The sequence below is a fragment of the Vespa crabro genome, chromosome 8 (assembly GCF_910589235.1).
Source record: "Vespa crabro chromosome 8, iyVesCrab1.2, whole genome shotgun sequence".
Classification (NCBI taxonomy): domain Eukaryota; kingdom Metazoa; phylum Arthropoda; class Insecta; order Hymenoptera; family Vespidae; genus Vespa; species Vespa crabro.
Genome location: NC_060962.1, coordinates 3,594,232 through 3,609,231, shown reverse-complemented (window position 1 = coordinate 3,609,231; position 15,000 = coordinate 3,594,232). Strand labels below are relative to the sequence as shown.

Genomic DNA, 15,000 nt, shown 5'->3' with positions numbered 1-15,000 from the left:
TCATTAACGAAAAAACATCTCTCAAAAATGGATTAGTATTGGGTTAAGTAATAATGACATTTGAAAATTGAGGGATGCTGAATCAATTTAACTAGAAATTCGAGAGTCGAATGAGAAAACTGAAAATATTTGTATATTATATGTATACATATATCTATGTATATATGTATGTATATATATATATATATATATATATATTTATATTAGATACACATATAAAAGACGTATAGAGAACGTAACTGAAATAGTTTGAATTAGTTGAGTAGACCGTGGTGACCCTTTCCTTATACGATCACGATCGGTGAAATTCAGTTAGTATCTGAACGCCACAGTGCCGATTGACTTTAATTCGAATGTACGCAAATGAATTGCTTTAACGCCGTCTCGGTAATTGCCCCTGGAAATCCAGCTTGACGTAGACGGAGGTTTGCCGCAATCGAATGTCGGCGTAGTCCGCATTCGCACACGAAATTCTATCTCGATGACGATCTCTTCTCTCTCTCTCTCTCTCTCTCTCTCTCTTTCTCTCTCTCTCTCTATCTCTCTCTCTCTATCTATTCCTCTATCTTTCTCTATTTTGCACTATCTTCTTCTCAGTTTCGTAAAAATTGAATTCACCGATATAAACTTTGAACATGTTTAATATAAATGTTCGATTATTTTATTTTTTTTCCTAAATTATTATCGAGTTTCGAAAACAAATAAACAAATATATTCTAATATATAATATAATGTAATAATAATAATATATATATATATATATATATATGTGTGTGTTGATTTAAATTTTATACGTGTTCATTTAAAATTTTATTAAAGTATACTTTTACAAATTAACACATTTTTCTCTCTGTATATATATATATAATATATATATATATATATATTATATATTACATATTATATAATATATATATTATATATATATATTATATATTACATATTATATAATATATATTATATATATATATATAATTAATAATGCTCAATGACATAATATATACGAATAAAATCATCTAGATCAGTTTACCGTCTTAATTAATCCATTAAAAATATTATTTTGTATATATTTCCTTAAAGCGTACAATATTTATGTTTAAATATTATTATAGTCAAAATTATTTTCTAATTATAAAATAATTAATTCTTCACAACGCTACGGATAATACTAATACAAAAATGAAAAATATCTAGAATCATTTCAAATCGTTTAAAATCGTTCTGATCGATAAATCGAATCGTTGAAATAAGAATAAAAAAAACAAACAAAAAAAAGAAAAACAAAGAAAAAACAGGAAAAAAGAATTTCATTCCCTTTATCCTTCTCTTATCGTTAATTCGCTAACCATACACAGAGAGCAGAGATTTTTTTTTCTTCTTTTTGCTTTTTTTTTCCTTTTTCTTTTTTTTATAAAGTTTCTCTACACGAAACGAAACGACCACTCGTTTATTTGAAAAATATCTCTCAACACGGTCATCACACTATGCGTATTACGTAGTCCGTTTCCTTCTACAGTTTAAAACTTTCACTGTTCAAAACAGCCGAACTTTCTACACATGGATATTTCTCGAATTCGAAAGGGGTAATATTTGCGAGCTATATTTCTACAAAATTACACTGGTCTTATACTTTTCATATAGTTCTCATATAGTCTATACCTTTTCGATATCCTTACGAAAATTTACAAAACCAAACCGTAATACTCGCATTTCGAGTCTTTCTGCCTTTTTTTTTCATCGCCCTGATTTCAACATTTTTATTCGACGATAAATTTGGTTCGTTCCTTTTTTGCAGACAGTGATACGGATTTACTACGTTCTAATCCGAACTCCTATAAGCTCGTCAGATCGTTAGAATCGTGAGAGATGTGTGGAGTAAATTAATTGAAAAGAGAAAAGAGGATAGAAAAAGAGGCAAAGGGAAAGAAAATTACCTCGGCCATAATTGCCATTCTTCTTTCGTTTGTCTTGATTACAGCATCGAACAAAGTTGTGATACAATTTAATTGAATACGAACGAGTCAGTCACTCTTTCTTTTTTTGAAAAAAAAATCAATTTTTTTACGTAATACTATTTTCGTAAATATATATATATATATATATGTATGTATGTGTGTGTGTGCGTATGTGTTTATATAAGTATAATATATTTTAGAGATAATCCTCTTGTAGATAATAAATATAATATTTTTTCACGATCTCGAGATCATCCTTGTAGATCAAAAAGATCGAGCAAGTTATTAAAAAGTAATTGAAAATATATTTCACGGGATAGCTAGTACGATTTTTATTGCTCGATTGTAATGTCGCAATATACTATATTCTGAAGGGCGAATATATATCTATATCATTTCTCAACGATATTTTCATTCATTTTCAGCATTGTTGTTGCACTTCACAAGAATCGATGATCGCGAGTTTCAATGGAAAAAACGTAATCCCATTCCGGTTTTCCATTCCATCTGTATTGTATTTCTTTTCTATCACTTCTGTAATCGGAAATATCTACTCTTCTACCACCATCACCAACCACTCCTCACTCCCTCTCACCAACTCGCATCTCATCGATATCACGTGAAATCGTACTATCTGCGAGTAGGAAACATTTTTTTCTTTTTCCTTTTTTTCTTCTTTTTTGTTTTTTTTTTGTTTTTGAAAACGCTCGACTTCACAATCTCATCTCAACTCTTTCAATTATTTTCCATATATGGCTATAATCGAACATTACATTTTTTATTTTTTTAACATACGATGATATATTAGAATGATAATATATTATACGTATATATACATATATATATATATATATATATATATATATATATATATGTGTGTGTGTGTGTGTATATGTATGTATGTATACAGATATTATAAAAATATAAAATATCGTTATATGATCATATGAATAACAATAATTTTACTAATAAATTTCAATATAATAATGAATTTCAATAATAAATTTCAATATAAATTTGCATAAATCATAAAACAACGTTTATCTATAGATACACGTTAATAAATATCCAATTTATACATGTTAATGGGATATAAACATTAGAAAAGTATTACTTAATTAAATCTCATATTTGTACCAAAAAATTATCTGCTGTAATTTGAATATTTGTTTTTCTTTTTCTTTTCTTCTTTTATTTTCTTTTCTTTTTTATAAAAGTTTGCAACGGGTTTAAGCTCGTCCTACATTTCTTTTTTCTGCATCCGTCACCACGGAAAGTTGTACTTTCTGGAAACGAACGAAAAAAAAAAAAGAAAGAAAAGAAAAAAGAAAAAGATGGAAAAAAAAAGAAAAAAGAAAAAAGAGAGAGAGAAAGAGAGAGATTCTGAAAATTCCATGAAAAGAGATGTCCTTTTCGATCTGAAAAGTTGTCTAAAAAAGGAATATTCTCTCTGGCAGGTTGCTGGTGATCCACAAGCGCTGTTACGGTGTCTCAGGGACGTACCGTTGAACACTTTGATATCGGTACCGGTGAAGGGTCTAGAATTTGCTCCAGCCTTTGGTCCAAGCATAGACGGCGTTGTCATCGATCCAGGAGATCCCGAGGATCAAGACTTCACATTGCAAGTGGATACGATCAACACATTGAACAACATTTTATTGAGAAAGGACGTCGTGGCAAAGCTCTCGAGGTATTTTGTCTCACTTCATTATTTGTCCTAGACTTGTGACATAAACCTTAAAAACAAATTTCCAATCGATAAAATACGATTTCTTTTTTCTTATAATATTAAACTTTTTCTTTGCTTTTTTCTTTTTGTTTTTTTTCTTTTTTTTTTTTTTTTCTTATACATAGATTTATTTTTATACAGATTTGATTATATAAAATATAGATTCTATAGAACGGGCTCAGAAGTTCTCTAAGTAATATTAAAAATCAAAAATTAAAAATAGAAAAATAGTAATTGATTTTTAAGAAGATTCAAACGACAAACTTTTAGATCCATCCTGTGTTATATAAAATTATTCGTATAATATAGATATATATGTTGTCGACATAATTATACCATTTGATTGATTCGTTTAACTTTATAAGGTATATCATTTTTTATGTGGATTATACGAATATGGAATATGAATGAAAATATAAAAATAAAAAAAGAAAGAAACAGACAAACAAAACAGGTTGATATATTCGACCTTGAAATTCCGAAGGACAACGCTTGAAGGGATTCCATTATTATTAAAAGAAAAGATTATTAGATATGTAAATTCGAAAATAAGAGACCGAACATGAATCTGGTTTTTCCTTTAAAAACATTACGAGAAATAATTGTACCGGAAACGTTACTTGGCAACCTTTGACTTTTACCTCATAATACGAAGACACTCGTTAACGTCGCTGAATTGCCGCTTAAGTGGCTGCCGCATAAGGATGAATGTTAAATTATTGCGATGCAAAGTAGTACCTCTTTGCCATTCTCCTTTCTAAAGTGAGCTCGTTTCTTAATTTAGTCGTTTAACGAACGTAATCACGTTCAAAATATACGAAATTCACTGGCTCCTATTTCTTTTCTTTTTTCTTTTCTTTTTCCTTTTCTTTCTCTCTCTCTCTCTCTCTTTCTCTCTCTCTCTCTCTCTCTCTCTGTTTTTTTTTCTTTTTTTTTTGTGTTCATAATTCGACGACAAAAATGACGGCTTCGTATTTCGAGCTAATTAACACACTTTTATAACCTTTTAATTATTATTAATGTTATTCTTTAGAAAATATCTCAAACGTGTCTATGCACTTAATTTTTTGTATTCAAAAGTATCCTTGTGAATTAAACACCTCCGGTTTATTAATAACGCCACTTTAAAACTAAAGTGCATAAATAACATTATTTGTTATGTCTATGTTTAAATATGTACACATGCGCATTTTATAATCAACAAGTAAATTATTTTTTCTATTTTGTATTCATTTTCTGTACTTTCTTTTTTTTTTCTTTTTCTTTCATTATTTTTAGGTACGATCTAATGGTAGGTGTAGTACGTTCCGAAGCGTATTTTTCATTAACCGCGGACGACGCTCAATACGGTATTGAAGCCGACAGAAGAACGAAAATACTTCGAGAATTCGTACGGAATACTTACACGTATCATCAACCAGAAATTTTGGCTACGATCATTAATGAATACACGGATTGGGAGAGACCCGTCCAGCATCCTGTTAATATTAGGTACGTTAACGTTTCTCATTATTAATTTTATCTCTTAAAAACATTTACACAACATTTTTACACGTTCGCATTGAAAAGAATTACTACTGCAAAATATTAGATACTCTTCATATATTCTATAAATTATTAACATTTTTGTAAATTTATTTCGCGATCCTGTAAATAATTTCAACAAAATTCATTCAACAAAATTCATTCAAAAATCTTAAAATCTTAAATTTAAGTAATAAATTTAATCGTTTCGAAATGTTTTCTATTCTAAGTATCGAATGAAACTTAAAGAAACATTCCGTTCTGTATGAGACATGTTTTTTCAATCTTTTTAAAGCCATCTTACTTCTTTCAACAAATTTATTACGTTCGATTTGTTGTCTATTTTTACTATGCTCGTGTGAAACGTAGGTTTACTATCATGAAAACGAATTATAATTTAGAAGAAACGAATTTACTAAATGAAATTTTTTATATTTTTTGTTCAGTCGGGACAATTCGCACTTCTAAGAAATTTACGAAAGTCGAATCATGAATTTTTCAGAGACGAGACACTAGAAGCTCTTGGCGATGCTAACACTGTCGCACCCGCTACAAGAACTGCGGATCTTCACAGCCAATCTCATCGAAACTCCTATCTCTATGTTTTCGACTATCAAACCAAATTCGGAGACTACCCTCAGGTAAATAAATTAAAATATCATCGAAATTGTAACATCTAAATTTATTTTCTTTAACATATTTAGTATTCAGATAGGAAGAATGATATTTTATATCATTCTATATTTTTCTTTTTCTCTTTTTTTTAATTCATTAATATATATATATATTTGACTCGTTTTTATTTGATTATTAAACACTACAATATTGAAAGAAAGAATATATCGAAATTATATCGACTCGTTTTGATAAATCATATAAAACAACGCTGATAAAAGGAATATATTGTAGATATATAAAAAAAATATATATATACATATATAAGTATAAATATATTAACGAAATTAAAGAAAGTACGAAAAAGTAAATTTCAAATAATTAACTTTTTTCAAATATTAAAAATAAATATCGATTATATTAATATATATTAATTTAATTAATATATATTATAATAATTTATAAATTAGAAATATAAAAAGTATCGAAAAATAACCGGAATATGTATCATATATATATTATATATATATATATATATATATATATATATATATATATGTATGTAAAGCACATATTCATCCGCATAATTTTGCATTCATTTCCATTTTGTTTCATTCTGATCTCTCTATCTTTCTTTCTCTCTCTTCTCTCATCCTTTCTCTCACCCTTTCTCTTTATCTACCTATCCATCTCTCTCTTTCTTAACAATCGAAAGCATACTTATCGGCCGTTATCGCGCCTCCTGCCGACTTCTCATCCCCATCTTTTTCTTTCCTTTGTTGTATCAGCGCCGAGGAGCATGTTCCTCGCTTAAAAAGGGCTAGTGTCGACGATAACGAAGCCGTGACGTCTCTCCAACATAGAGAAACTCTGTATGTATGTATGCGTCCACGCGCACGTGGTTGTGTGTCTATATGTATGTACAGCTCGCTCGCGAGCAAGCTCGAATTAGAAACGAACTGGCGGTGTAGCTACATAATTGAACGGAGCGAACAGAATAAGCCCCGCTTCGAAAGTTTCGCTTTATTTACGAGACCGTGAGCCCGACGATGCTCGCTTTTGCAAGATTCTCCGATACCAGCTTCACGATGATTATTATTCCTCTTTCCCAGAATTTCCTTTCTTCCTGCATTTCATTTCTCCTATTCAAGGCCCAGGAATATTCTCCACTTTGCTTCTTATCGTCCCTTATAATCTATACACAGTTACCTTTATTTTAGTCCATATCCCGTTTAATATCGTTAAGTTTCGCGGCTCAGTCCACCAAAAATTTGTCATCAAATCTATCCCTCTTAAATGAAATCTTAAAGAAACAAATTTAAATTAAAGAGAAAATACTTATGTAATTCTCTGTCTAATACTATATTTAACGATGTATGATTATCAACGTTTCGAATGGTAATTGCAAATATTAATTAAAACTAGAAAATAATAATACATAAACATCGACGTTGTAGAAACCTGAATCGTTAATCTTCAATTTTAATTGACAACGGAGCCATTTTTTTTTCGTTGAACGAAATTACAACTTACTTATTCTCTTATTTTATCACATTTCTAATATTATTTTATCGCATTTCTAGTATTATTTTATTGCATTCCTGTGATTTTTTTATAAAGTGAAATTACGACGAAATGTAAGTTGACAAAATGAAATGTAATATAACGATCGAACGGCACGTAGTTATAAGATAAAACCAATTTTAGTAGTCTCTAGACTAGAGAATACGACGAGTAGTTCGTTCCTAGACTAGAGAATAGAGTTAATCCTCGTACTTTTTTCGATTAACATCTGACCGTCTCGTTCTACCTCGTAGAGTTCCATTTCTTATAGACGCCATCTTGCTTTCAAGGAGAAAAGCGCTATCTAACGGTACTGCTTTGCATGAGAATAGCTTTGGCTGCCGTCCATTCCAACGTGGTGAACATCGTCGTTGTTCGTTACCCACCGTCGTATCGTCTTCTTCTTCTTCGTCGTAGTCGTCGTCATTGTCGTATCGGCGGAACATATCCAAAATGAAACCGTATTAACCTTCTCCCATGGTTTTTCTCCTTTTGGTCTGAACAAAGACGACCTATCCCATCCAACCCCGAAACACAAACCGTGTATTATCCGCAAACGATCCTAGGAACCTCCTTGCCGTGTTTCTCCTTCCTTGCATCCTCTTCCTGTTACTCTTCCTAACCAGTAATTGTTCGCCACTCGGTAGTTTCCTTGCTTTCGCAAAAAAGTCTAACCCTCTCGAATACGAATGTCCTATTTTTATCGATGATATTTCCTTCTCTTTCTCTCTCTCTCTCTCTTTCCTCTCTTTTCTTTGTTATCTTCTCTTCTTTACGCAAACTCCATTCCTGTTTCCTCTCCTACTTCAACCACCATTCCACCACCGATATCCACTCACTATAAAAGAGTACATTTAATTATTTCTTCATACCATTGAATTTTTCTTTTGTTGTTCTTAATCACTTTTTAAGAAATACAAAAGGAAGAAAAATATATAGAAAAGTTTGATATTTATCGTTTCTACCTTTTCTTTATAAGAATACTTCATCCTCTTCTCCTTTGCTTACTCCTTCTTCTCTTCCCTCTTCTTCTTTTTTCTTCTTCTTTTTTCTTCTTCTTTTTTCTTCTTCTTCTTTTTTCTTCTTTTTATTCTTCTTCTTTTTTCTTCTTTTTTCTTCTTTCTTCTTCTTCTTCTTCTTCTTTTTCTTCTTTTTCTTCTTTTTCTTCTTCTTTTACGTTTTCCTTTTTCTTTTCGATATTAGACCTTGCAAGATGACAGCGATGATTGATCGACTCTGCGGTTTGGCAGACAAGCTCGGAAATATTCGCCGAAGTCTCGAATTAATTCCCGAACGAAGGATCGATAGCGATGCCAAAACGGTTTTCTGTGTGACGCGTGATGCAAAAATATATTTAAAAAAAGAAAAAAAAATAGAAAAGAGAAAAAGAAAAGAAAAAAAAAATAATGAAAAAATATTATTCGAATTATTCATTTGATACGTTTCTTTTACCAGTATAAGTAATCAACAATACTATTGAGAAATGTATTAAAAAAATTGTCTAAGTACAAAATTTATAAATAATGTTCATTTCCATTGAAAAATTATTAACGATAAAAGAAACGAATTATCTGACAAAATAAAATACATATATGATAATCAATGTGTTGATACTGAAAAAGTATATGTGAAAATCTTACACATTCGAAGTTATTTTTTCGAAAGCATTTCAAAATGTTTCGTATAGGATTGATCGTGATGCGTTACTATGTCGAAACTACGTTTAAGCTTTCCCATTAAACTTCATGCGCATACGTGTTCTCGCCTTTCGTGGAAACATTTTAACGAGTTTTCACTTTTCCTTTTCGCAGAGACCGGGTTGTATCCATGGCGAAGAGCTACCATATTTTTTTGGAGCACCGATAGTCGGAGGCTTGGCACACTGGCCGAAAAATTACACCAGAGCGGAAATTGCTCTATCCGAAAGTGTTATATTGTACCTGACGAATTTCGCGCGTACCGGGTATGTATATATGTATGTATGTATGTATGTATTATACATACACGTTTAAATGATGTCCTTTACCTTTCTATCGATTTCTTCGTTCAGATCAAGACGAACTCGAATATTTCGGTAACTCACTGGAAAAGAAAAAAAAAAAAGGAAAGAAAAAAAAAGAAAAAAGTCCTATGCTTAAACACTAAAAATTACGAATTTACTTCGAATTTAATTCGTATATTTATTTTACCCTATCACATACATAGTAATCCTAACGAGGGTACGCCCGATCCTGGTCCAATGGGTTCGAGACCCGAGCGTACGAAGTTCAAGAACATCGATTGGACCGCTTACGAGGCGGTGCACAAGAAATATCTCAGTATAGGTAAGTTCGACTTTTTAGAAAATTAAACCATTTTTTACATATTCCTTCTCTTCCTCCTAATATCTTCTCCTTTTTTGTACATTTTATTTTTTCAAATACCTATATAACCAACTAAAACGATTACTTTATACATATTTTATTACTTTATACTCTTTCCATTAGGAATGTATAATTATTTATAGTTTCACATTAATTAAAGCAAAAGTGAAACGTAAAAAATATTTTGGAAAAATACGCACTCACTCGTTAACTGCAACCGTAAAACAATAAACCGTTTGTTTACTCCCCTCTCACTCTTTCTCTCTCTCTCTCTCTCTCTCTCTTCCTCTCTCTCTCTCTCTTCCTCACTCTTTCACTCGTTATACGCATTCCACGTTGTAGTAACATACGTTATTCCTACGTTCACATTTGTCTTCCTCTTCCTCTCATTTTCCCAGTATACAAAGTCCTCACGCGAATAGGTCAAAGTTTCGAAGTTTGACGCTCGGCACACGCTCTGTGAACGTTGGCAACGAGTGCAGCACGAGATCGCTCAGCGACAATAATTAATTACCCCTGACGTTCGCATGAATGCATTCTTCGCTTAAGAGGTAGAAAAGCCAAGTGAGTTCCAACTTTTTGGGGAACGAGGAAAAGCCCTGAATACATTTCCCATCGAGCGTTCTAATCGTTTTTCATAAAAGAAATAGTTCTCCTTAATTCTGAACCGTCCATCGTCGGATTCTTTATTCGATGGTCCACCTTTATATCTTTAGTTGGCTGAAAATAACCACTCGTATTACAGAACTCAAGTCAAAGTTGAAGAACCACTACAGAGCGCACAGGCTCTCCTTTTGGTTGAATCTCGTGCCTGATCTCCATAAGCCTGGTTCCGACGACGTTCCTAGGTCCCATCATCTTTTGGACGCGGAACAGGTAAAATGATAATAATATCATCTATCGATAACGATATCGTCTTTTCTCGCTTTCAAACGTTCATCCTATAATCGATCGGTCTAACTAATGATTTTCATATGAAAAGTTTAGATATGTATATTCAAAATTGCTCGATAAGATTGTAAGTTTTATAAAACAATTCTTTTATCTTTCCTATCGATAACGAAAAATTTTGGAAATTTCAGGTACCACCGAGATTCATTCAAAGAGTACCAACGACGGCACGTACGACGACATCAGAAGTGACGATTGTTGATAGGCCACAAAACGGTTCAACCGCAATACCGAGCGAATTAGCTTTCGAGGATTCAATTAGTCAACCGGAAGACGGTTTTGCTGCTTACTCGACAGCACTCAGCGTGACGATAGCGATCGGTTGTAGTCTTTTAATCCTGAACGTTTTGATATTCGCTGGGGTCTATTATCAACGTGACAAGAGCAATCAACATAGTTGTTCGAAGAAACGACAGGAGAACGGACAAATGCCAAACAATATATGTGGCGAATTAGAAACGAAGACTGCCGAGAGACATCATATACAGCACATACCACCCCCTGAATTCGCAGATCTACAAAATAATACTTGTCATGTGCCGATGCCTCCACCACCTCCGAAAAATACGAAACCGGGAAAACCAACTCAAAATCTTATCATTAGTCCTAATCAATTGCAACAGGAAAGTCTAGCTATGTCGGCTGCCGGCACATTGAAAAAAGGACATAATCATCAGCAACAGATCATGGAGGAACTAAGGGTTTGACTTTAGGAGTTTCTACCTTACCGATATGTACCGCGACGGATCCATCCAACAGAAAAGAACTTTCGATAAAACGGGCCTATCGGTTAGGGGAGGCTCGTACGCAAAACTGTACGCAAACTGTTAATTTCTTTCTCGGATCTCGCGATAAACAGAGAATAAAAAGAAGAGAGAAAGAGAGAGAGAGAGAAAAGAAAAAAAAGAAAAAGCGCACGATACAAAACGCGAGAGAACGTATCCGTCTTCGTCGTCCTCTCAATACGGTCGAGTCGACGCCGATTATGCCAAAATAACAAAAAAAAAAAGAAAAAAGAAAAAGAAGAAAAAAAAACTTAACAAACAAACCGACTGTTTTCTACCTTTAACAAAAATTACCGACCAACTGCCGAGAATTCTTAGTATTCGATCAAGAAACTAATCTGCCATAATCCGTAGAGAAAAAGCCTCAATCGTTCGAGACTTTGACCTTTGGACCGAACACTATACGTACGAAACGTTACGTTCACGTAAACGTCCGATAAAAGGTTGCCAGTTCAAAGGTCGAATTTCTCTCCCCGACGATTGATATTTTTGTCAGTGCTGTTATTACTCGAACATGGATTGGGTAATGTTTTACGTAAATATATCGTTCCAACAGTCGCGCCTAGATTTTTAAATGGAGCGCGTATCCCGTCGCTTCGTTCTCTTAATGAGTCATTAAGCTCTGTAAATAATAATCTCGCATCATGTAAAATGCGTTAAAATATACGCGGGATAAATCGGAGATACGCGTATGCTGTGTATTGATGGATCTCGAAAGAGTAATATGTTCGGGGGCCCCTATGAAAAATCTACAAAATGGAGTCAAATTTAGATTATAGATAATCGATGAAAATGAAACTTTTCGTGTATATTAAAACAGCATATCTTATTATACGCGTTTCCGATATAATCCCATGTACATTGTACATAAATATTCATCATTTTGTTCACCGTTTCACATAAAAATAGACTGACAATGGAGTTGCTCTTATCGAGTAATGTTGTACCAGAATGAATGAATGAATGAAGCAACGTGAGCAAATATATAAAAAAAAAAAAAGAAAGATAACAAATCATCATTCTCGAGGAGAAAGCAAAATCGAACTGCCGTCATCCGAGATTATAATTCGCGTTCCGGTCGTCTGCATTTGAATAAAAATAAAAAAAAAAAGAAAAAGAAAAAAAGAAAAAGAAAAAAAGAAAAAGAAAAAAGAAAAAATAAAAAAAAAAGAAAAAAAGTTCTCTCTTCGGTAGACAGTGAACATCCACCATGTTGGATCGATCGGAACTGCCGACAGTACTGAAATCAATTTTCTCTCAATTATACGTGTCTTCTTTTATCTTCTTTTTTTGTTCCATTTCTTTTTTTTTTTTTATCTAAGAGATTATGCACACGGCGTACGATCGATATTCGAAAAACACTAAACGAGTAATTTACTATACGATTATTATTACTGAAACTAAGAATCGATCGTGTAATAATAATAATAATAATAATAATAATAATAATAATAATAATAATAATAATAATAATAATAATAATAATAATAATAATAATATAATAATAATAATAATAATAATAATAATAATAATAATAATAATAATAATAATAATAATAATAATAATAATAATAATAATAATAATAATAATAATAATAATAATAATAATAATGATACTGCCAAAGGGGAGAAAAAAAAAGAAAAAATCACGGGGAATACTTTTAGAGAAAAGGAAAACAATAGGAAACGTATTCTTACTAGTGAATAATTAGGTATTAAATTACGAAGACCGAGGATTGAATTTGTGTTTACTGATCACCGTGACTACGAAAAACGAGTATCATTGTTAATGTAAGAAGAAAGGAAAAATTTTCCAAGGACAAAGGAGACAATGGATCGCGTCCTATCTTTTGTCGATGCAACAAGTCGATAATATCTTCTTTTTTTTTCTTTTTTATTTTTCTTAAGCACTTCGAAACAATATTGTAAATAATTGTGTAAGAATGCGTTATTAGCGGTTCGTTATATAACGTTGACGATGTTACAGTGACAAAAGAAAAAGAAAAAAGAAAAAAAAAAGAAGAGAAAATGAGAGAGGGGGAGAGAGAAGAGAAAAAAAATATTTAAATTAAAAAGGAACTATCGAAATGTCGATTCGAATTTACCGCGTCATGATATAAAATGAGACCAGGTCGTAGCACGTGACCAGAAAAACAAAATGCTGGCGGTAATTTTAAATTTGTATATAATTGATATTATACATACAATAAAGTACGTAAACGATTACCATCATCAAATCGACGAATCATAATAAGAATTACCGTTTCGCCGATTTTAACCGGCATATCTCCTTATTTGCGTTTGTAATTTAATCTCGTTAATATTTTAACATCGTTTCACAGAAATAAAATAGACGAGATTTTGTTTATAGACAAAATACAAGTGATATATGCATATATATTCTTAACCGCATCAAAACCCTGTAGATAAGGTACGACGATTTCTTTCTTTCTTTTTTTTTTTTTGTTTGAATTTTCTTTTTTTCCTTCTTTTTGTCATCTCTTTCCTTCATTTCTCTTTCTCACCCAGAAACTTTTTCGATGCGCCAGAGATCTTGGGGAAAATATAAATAAATCTCTTTTAATTTCATGAAATATATTGATTTTATATATTCCCACATATAATTATAAAATAATTGCGATGGTTGAAATTGGAATTGCATGGAAACAGGAAAAGGAGGAAAAAGAACGAGGACGTGAATTTGAGGTAAGTGATTGAATTATATCCTTGGCGAACACAAATCTTTATTCGTTCGTTTGAAGCTTCACTATTTTAATAATAGGCGCGCGACATACAGTTATGACAAATTTGCAAAAATTCTCTTGAACCGCCCTCTCTCTTCGAACTAATACATACGGGAATTGCGTCTAAGACAATAGTACAAAAAGATCGATCATTATTATTTTTTGGTTTTTTGTTTATTTCTTTTTATTTTTTTTTTTTGCTTTTTGTTTTTTCTCACATTCGTCGTAATAGAGAAAGAGACGAACTCTGCTCACGGAGATTCCTTTTCGTTTTTTTTTCTTTTTTTTTTCTTTTTTTTTTTTTTTTTAATTTATCCCATGCACAAACGACGATTTTAACCATTTTCCTAACAAATATTTTCCTGGCAGCATATAAGAGTCGAAAGAAACAAAATAAACGAATTACAAGAAAAAAGAAAAAAGAAAGAAGGAGAAAGAATGAGAAATTATTAAATGAACGAAGATGAGATATATTGGAAAAGTCGTGTCAGGTAATTGGTTAAAATCATCGTATTATCCTTTCACCCTATCGATATAAATAATGTTTACTTTTATTTTCTTCGATAGACGAACGAACGCATGGAATAAAAAGAAAGATACGTGTAAAAATAATAAAAAAATAAAAAAAACAGAAGTAAAAACAAATAATATATAAAAAAAAATGCGAATTTTGCCTGAACACTTTTTACTATGGGAATAATCATAAATGTTGAATAATAATCATCGATTTGTTTTTTTTGCCCTTTTTGCGTATCGCCAATTACGCGAATCA

The 15,000-nt window shown here is 31.6% G+C and overlaps 2 protein-coding genes across 4 annotated transcripts in view; one reads left to right on the top strand and one right to left on the bottom strand.

Moving 5' to 3' along the window:
- The window catches only part of LOC124426352 (neuroligin-4, Y-linked), a 196,170-nt gene extending 184,084 nt beyond the window's left edge, over positions 1-12,086 (top strand). For both annotated transcript variants that reach the window (XM_046967946.1, XM_046967947.1), the window contains exons 5-11: positions 3,413-3,645; positions 4,963-5,175; positions 5,711-5,849; positions 9,198-9,349; positions 9,592-9,710; positions 10,495-10,625; positions 10,832-12,086. In XM_046967946.1, coding sequence (XP_046823902.1) covers positions 3,413-3,645; positions 4,963-5,175; positions 5,711-5,849; positions 9,198-9,349; positions 9,592-9,710; positions 10,495-10,625; positions 10,832-11,407 — 1,563 coding nt within the window. In that variant the 3' untranslated portion in view covers positions 11,408-12,086. The remainder of the gene's footprint in view (positions 1-3,412; positions 3,646-4,962; positions 5,176-5,710; positions 5,850-9,197; positions 9,350-9,591; positions 9,711-10,494; positions 10,626-10,831) is intronic.
- A 2,122-nt stretch (positions 12,087-14,208) lies between these two features.
- The window catches only part of LOC124425967 (ras-related protein Rab6), an 11,454-nt gene continuing 10,662 nt past the window's right edge, over positions 14,209-15,000 (bottom strand). For both annotated transcript variants that reach the window (XM_046967107.1, XM_046967108.1), the window contains exon 6: positions 14,209-15,000. This exon is cut by the window's right edge. The gene's annotated coding sequence lies outside the window, so the exon portion shown is untranslated.